General features: G+C 44.0%; 1 protein-coding gene across 1 annotated transcript in view; it reads left to right on the plus strand.

Moving 5' to 3' along the window:
* LOC311103030 (lysyl oxidase homolog 3B-like) overlaps window positions 1–5,389 on the plus strand; it is a gene marked incomplete at its 5' end in the record, with an annotated part of 47,680 nt that extends 42,291 nt beyond the window's left edge. Inside the window, 4 exons of the mRNA XM_084144520.1 lie at window positions 1,473–1,588; window positions 3,373–3,509; window positions 3,659–3,770; window positions 3,965–5,389. Of these exons, the coding sequence (XP_084000646.1) occupies window positions 1,473–1,588; window positions 3,373–3,509; window positions 3,659–3,770; window positions 3,965–4,038 (439 nt within the window). The 3' untranslated portion in view covers window positions 4,039–5,389. The remainder of the gene's footprint in view (window positions 1–1,472; window positions 1,589–3,372; window positions 3,510–3,658; window positions 3,771–3,964) is intronic.
* Between the last annotated feature and the right edge of the window lie 611 nt (window positions 5,390–6,000).

The following is a 6,000-nucleotide window of genomic DNA, read 5'->3' on the forward strand; positions in this document are numbered from 1 at the left end:
CTGGGTAGATGCTGATCTCCCTCTGTTTCAGCACTCAGGTCTGGGTAGATGCTGATCTCCCTCTGTTTCAGCACTCAGGTCTGGGTAGATGCTGATCTCCCTCTGTTTCAGCACTCAGGTCTGGGTAGATGCTGATCTCCCTCTGTTTCAGCACTCAGGTCTGGGTAGATGCTGATCTCCCTCTGTTTCAGCACTCAGGTCTGGGTAGATGCTGATCTCCCTCTGTTTCAGCACTCAGGTCTGGGTAGATGCTGATCTCCCTCTGTTTCAGCAGTTCAGCACTCAGGTCTGGGTAGATGCTGATCTCCCTCTGTTTCAGCAGTTCAGCACTCCGGTCTGGGTAGATGCTGATCTCCCTCTGTTTCAGCAGTTCAGCACTCAGGTCTGGGTAGATGCTGATCTCCCTCTGTTTCATCAGTTCAGCACTCAGGTCTGGGTAGATGCTGATCTCCCTCTGTTTCAGCACTCAGGTCTGGATAGATCCTGATCTCCCTCTGTTTCAGCACTCAGGTCTGGGTAGATGCTGATCTCCCTCTGTTTCAGCACTCAGGTCTGGGTAGATGCTGATCTCCCTCTGTTTCAGCACTCAGGTCTGGGTAGATGCTGATCTCCCTCTGTTTCAGCACTCAGGTCTGGGTAGATGCTGATCTCCCTCTGTTTCAGCACTCAGGTCTGGGTAGATGCTGATCTCCCTCTGTTTCAGCACTCAGGTCTGGGTAGATGCTGATCTCCCTCTGTTTCAGCACTCAGGTCTGGGTAGATGCTGATCTCCCTCTGTTTCAGCACTCAGGTCTGGGTAGATGCTGATCTCCCTCTGTTTCAGCACTCAGGTCTGGGTAGATGCTGATCTCCCTCTGTTTCAGCACTCAGGTCTGGGTAGATGCTGATCTCCCTCTGTTTCAGCACTCAAGTCTGGGTAGATGCTGATCCTCTTCCCTGCATAGGTCAGGCCCCCGGATTCCGCTGCAAGGCGAACAATTAGCCACTTGACTTCAAAGCTGTGAATCCGTACAATCATACAGCGAGAGCCGCTGCGGAGTGTTAATCAGTGGTACGGGACCCAGCTTCTCCTGCCCGAACAGTTCGTGAGCAGAAGTCAAGAACAGTCTCCTCAAGAACAGTCTCTCGTATAGTAGCGGCCAGCTCTTTCTGTTGTCTGGTATTGAGGGCCGCCATGTTCCCACGGGATAATTGTGGACGGACAAATTCTAGCTGCTGGAGCGTAATAGACCTGTTAGTTATTTCTTGTTGAATGAATGTCCCACACCTTAATATGATGTTTAGTATTGACCAGGTTTAGGAAATAAGTCAGAAGCTAAGTTTGCTGGAACAAGCAGGAAGATGGGTCCTATGAATCTGTTCTATAGTCTAGGTTGATCAAGTAAACGTTGTGTCATTCACAGCACAGAATATAAAATAAGAGTTGATGTTACACATCAGATGTTTTAACTATTGTTGGACTCCCCATGCAGGCACTACCACAGCATGGACATATTCACCCACTACGACCTGCTGTCGTCCAACGGGACCAAGGTGGCTGAGGGACACAAGGCTTCCTTCTGTCTGGAGGACACAGAGTGTCACGAGGGTGAGTCTGGGAGGCAAACCAATCAGAACAGGATTTACTGGAGGGCCAGCCAATCGGAACAGTCTACTGTGGTCCACCCAATCAGAACAGGGTCTATTGGAGTGCCATCCAATCAAAACAGCCTTTACTAGATGGTCAGCCAATCAAATATAGCCTTTATTTGGGTGTTAACCTCTACGGGATTGGTGTCCCGTATATGGGACGGTTGAGCTAACGTGCGCTAATGTGATTAGCATGACTGTTGTAAGTAACAGTAAACTTTCCAGGACATAGACATGTCTTATATGGGCAGAAAGCTTAACTTCCTGTTAATCTAACTGCACTGTGCACTTTACAGTAGCTATTACATTTACGTCATTTAGCAGACGCTCTTATCCACAGCAACTTACAAATTGGTGCATTCAACTTATGATAGCCACCCTACTTTTTTATTTATTATTATTATAATTTTTTTAATGGGGGGGGTGGGGGAGGGGGGTGTAGAAGGATTGATTTTATACTATTCCAGGTATTCCTTAAAGAGGTAGGGTTTCAAGTGTCTCCGGAAGGTGGTCAGTGACTCCGCTGTCCTGGCGTCGTGGGGGAGCTTGTTCCACCATTGGGGTGCCAGAGCAGCGAATAGCTTTGACTGGGCTGAGCGGGAACTGTGCTTCTGTAGAGGTAGGGGAGCCAGCAGGCCAGAGGTGGATGAACGCATTGCCCTCGTTTGGGTGTAGGGACTGATCAGAGCCTGAAGGTACGGAGGTGCCGTTCCCCTCACAGCTCCGTAGGCAAGCGCCATGGTCTTGTAGTAGATTACAGTGAAAAAAGACCATGCTGTTGTTTTGAGGAGAGTGCACAACAAATGTATCACGGCAACCGGTTTGATACATTCACCTCTGAAGGTAAATAATGGACTTACATTCAGTAATCTTGCTCTGATTTGTCATCCTAAGGGTCCCAGAGATAAAATGAAGCATAGTTTTGTTTGATAAAATCAATTTATATATTAAAATGTAGGAACTGGGTTCTACAGTTTGAACCCCTGCTGTCTCCGGCTCCACACCCACCCCGCCCGGCCATCTAGATGTGTGAAAGTTAGTGTATAAGCTAATGATCCATCATGTATGACATTCCTGGGAGTGTGTAAACGTACATTTATTATTACCATATCATTTTTGTATGTTCTCTATAGTTATGTACTTGAAAATGTATCAATTGACCAATTCGGCACATTTGGGCAGACTTGATACAAAATAGTCCAGTATTGCAATGCTTCACTGGATCAATCTGAAACTCTGCACACACACTGCTGCCATCTAGTGGCCAAAATCTAAATTGCGCTTAAACTGCAATATTATATTTTGGCCTTTCTCTTGCATTTCAAAGATGATGGAACAAAAACAAAATAGAAAACGCCTGTTTTTTTGTTTGTATTATCTTTTACCAGATCTAATGTGTTATATTCTCCTACATTAATTTCACATTTCCACAAACCTCAAAGTGTTTCCTTTCAAATGGTATCAAGAATATGCATATCCTTGCTTCAGGTCCTGAGCTACAGGCAGTTAGATTTGGGTATGTCATTTTAGGCGAAAATTGAAAAAAAGGGTCCGATCCTTAAGAGGGATATCTTATCCAAATCCAAGTGAAACATTCTGTATCTGGTTTTGGAGAATATAGTATTTTTGGTTAAGAGTCTAACTGTTGTAATCTGTGTTCTCCAGGTATCTCTAAGAGGTATGAGTGAGTATCTGTGTTCTCCGGTTATCTCTAAGAGGTATGAGTGTATCTGTGTTCTCCAGGTATCTCTAAGAGGTATGAGTGTGCTAATTTCGGAGAGCAGGGCATCACCGTGGGGTGTTGGGACCTGTATCGCCATGACATCGACTGCCAGTGGATCGACATCACCGACATAAAACCAGGAAACTACATCCTACAGGTGAACTACCATTTCCTTTTCGAGGCTGTTAAAAAAATCCCGGGGAGGCCCTGAATCAGACATATAACTTCCAAAATGTGTAACTGCATGACATTTTGAAATATGGCAAACTACAAATGTAAGTTGTGTTTGATGTTCCATCATTTCAGATTGTGATCAATCCAAACTTTGAAGTGGCAGAGAGTGACTTCACCAACAACGCCATGAAATGCAACTGCAAATACGACGGCCACCGGATCTGGCTTCACAACTGTCACATGGGTGAGAAGCTGCACCCCCTGAGATTTGTCATTTGAAAAACAGTCCATGGACTTAAGTTAACTAACATGTTTTATTGATCTCCAGTCTGAAAAGGGTCCTCTGTAGGGAATATGCTGCCATTTTCAGACATAACCTTAGTTTTGTTCCAGACTCTTCCATGGCTTTCTGTCTCTGACTGTTGGTTGCCCCTACAGGTGATGCCTTCAGCGAGGAGGCAGAGAGGAAGTTTGAGAAATACCCAGGACAGCTCAACAACCAGATCTCATAATCTGCCTAGCAACACACAAATCTCATCAGACCCATGTACAAACCAAAGAGCGGGGCTTGATGCGTCTAACCGTGTTCAACAATGGGACAACCAATCACCAACCCCTCCATCACCTATCTACCTATCAGAAACCCAATTCATTATCAAATCACAAACCAACCAACCGATCACAACCAACATCATTAAATCACAAGCAACATCCCACAGGGCAGCAGCAGTGGTCTTAAGACCAGGATTCAATCCAAACGCATTTTTGTCGGCTAATGCACCTTTTAAAAGGCAATGTTTCCGCGTTTACAGAGACCGCGTTCACGGTAAACGCTTCATAAATCAGCTCAGATTACCTTTAACATGTCAAGCGCGTCATGATCTACTGATCTACCGCCGATCAGATTGAATCCAGGCCTTGACTGAAGGAGCCATGTTATATTGTGATGTCATATGGTGTGTTGGTGTGTGTCAGTGTTTTTGTACTTGAATACTTAGTGCTCTAATATTTTTTTTTTTTAAACAAACTTATTTCAGATTTTTATTCAAATGTGAGTATATTATGCTACATTTTGTGACAGAAGAACACAAGTCATGAAGGATATCACACTAGTCTTAAATAATGTGTGACTGATTGATGTCTGACGTGCAACCTATTCATGAATGTTTTGTTAAAGTTATGAATTAAAGTTTGTATTTTTTTGTCCAGTCTGTAGTTTTGAACGGTGATCCAGAGGTGTATTCACTAGGAACCAAACAGAAGCAAACAAAACAGGGACTGACCTATTTGTCCAATATAAGCTCTTGGTTTCGTTGCAAAACGTTTTTTTTTTTTTGCTATGCTGTGCACTAATGAATACACCTCAGGAGAAAACGCCAGTCCTTGTTCTGCTACAAGCCGTGTTCATAATGACCTGAGGCGTCACAGGGAACCATCCTGTTGTAGCATCTCCATGGAGTTCTCAAAGATCTGTTTAGAGCAAATATATTCTAAAGTCTTCAAATTCAAATCTGGACCTTGAAGCCAGTTCCACTGCGTTTTTTCATTGTTCCTCCTCTAATCAGGGACTGATTTAGACCTGGGGGCACCAGGTGGGTGCAATGAATCATCAGGTACAACAGAAAACTAGTAATACTCCGGACCCTAGGGTAAGAGTTGAAGACCCCTGCTCCAAAACCATCAGTTTGTCATTCTGCATGATTGTGTTTTTAACACGGTGCTCATCTATTGGTGTAACTCTCTTATGATTTGGGGTTGTTTGGATCTCCTATGAGGATATATACTAAACAGAAATATAAACGCAACATGTAAAGTGTTGGTCCCATGTTTCATGAGCTGAAATAAAAGATCCCAGAAATGTTCCACACGCACAAAATGCTTATTTCTCTAAAATGTTGTTAACAAATGTGTTTACATCCCTGTTAGTGAGCGTTTCTCCTTTGCCAAGATAATCCATTCACCTGACAGGTGTGGCTTTTCAAGTTGATTAAACAGCATGATCATTACACAGGTGCACCTTGTGCTGGGGACAATAAAAGGCCACTATAAAAGGTGCAGTTTATCACACAACACAATCCCACAGATGTTTTAAGTTGAGAGAGTGTGCAATTGGCATGCTGACTTCAAAAATGTCCACCAGAGCTGTTATCAGAGAATTCTCTACCATAAGCCGCCTACAACATCGTTTTAAAGAATTTGAAACTGTGGGTTTGCACAACCGAAGACTTTCTGCACAAACTGTCAGAAACCGTGTCAACATTGTGAACAGAGTGCTCCATGGTGGCGGTGGTGTTATGGTATGGGCAGGCATAAGCTACGGACAACGAACACAATTGTATTTTATTGATGGCAATTTGAATGCAAAGAGATACCATGACGAGATCCTGAGGCCCATTGTCGTGCCATTCATCCGCCACCAAATAAAATTAAATACAATTTTATTGGCCACATGCGCCGTATACAACAGGTGCAGA

Source organism: Coregonus lavaretus (assembly GCF_964263955.1).
Source record: "Coregonus lavaretus genome assembly, chromosome: 27".
NCBI classification, from domain to species: Eukaryota; Metazoa; Chordata; class Actinopteri; order Salmoniformes; family Salmonidae; genus Coregonus; species Coregonus lavaretus.